This window comes from Myotis brandtii, unplaced genomic scaffold, assembly GCF_000412655.1.
Source record: "Myotis brandtii unplaced genomic scaffold, ASM41265v1 scaffold786, whole genome shotgun sequence".
NCBI lineage: Eukaryota > Metazoa > Chordata > Mammalia > Chiroptera > Vespertilionidae > Myotis > Myotis brandtii.
The window spans coordinates 316,491-316,697 of NW_005371157.1; the positions used below are offsets into that span (position 1 = coordinate 316,491).

Here is a 207-nt window from a genome sequence, read left to right on the forward strand (position 1 = left end):
AGGCGGGCGCACAGTACACTCACGGAGGCACAGCCCTGGCAGCCTCAAATGCCAAGGCCAGGGCGGCCCAACAGGGGTCCCCAGGCCCTTTGGATACCAGGGGGCCCGGGGACGGGGTCTCAGCCGCGGCGGCTAGAAGACGGCGGTGCGGGGACACCAGGGCGTGTCGGGGTACAGGCGGCAGTGGATGGAGCGGAACCTGCGGGG

At 71.5% G+C, this 207-nt stretch overlaps 1 protein-coding gene across 1 annotated transcript in view; it reads right to left on the minus strand.

The window, feature by feature from the left end:
* Positions 1-6: 6 nt before the first annotated feature.
* LFNG (LFNG O-fucosylpeptide 3-beta-N-acetylglucosaminyltransferase) overlaps positions 7-207 on the minus strand; it is a gene marked incomplete at its 5' end in the record, with an annotated part of 1,616 nt that continues 1,415 nt past the window's right edge. Inside the window, one exon of the mRNA XM_014530981.1 lies at positions 7-199. Within this exon, the coding sequence (XP_014386467.1) occupies positions 133-199 (67 nt within the window). The remainder of the gene's footprint in view (positions 200-207) is intronic.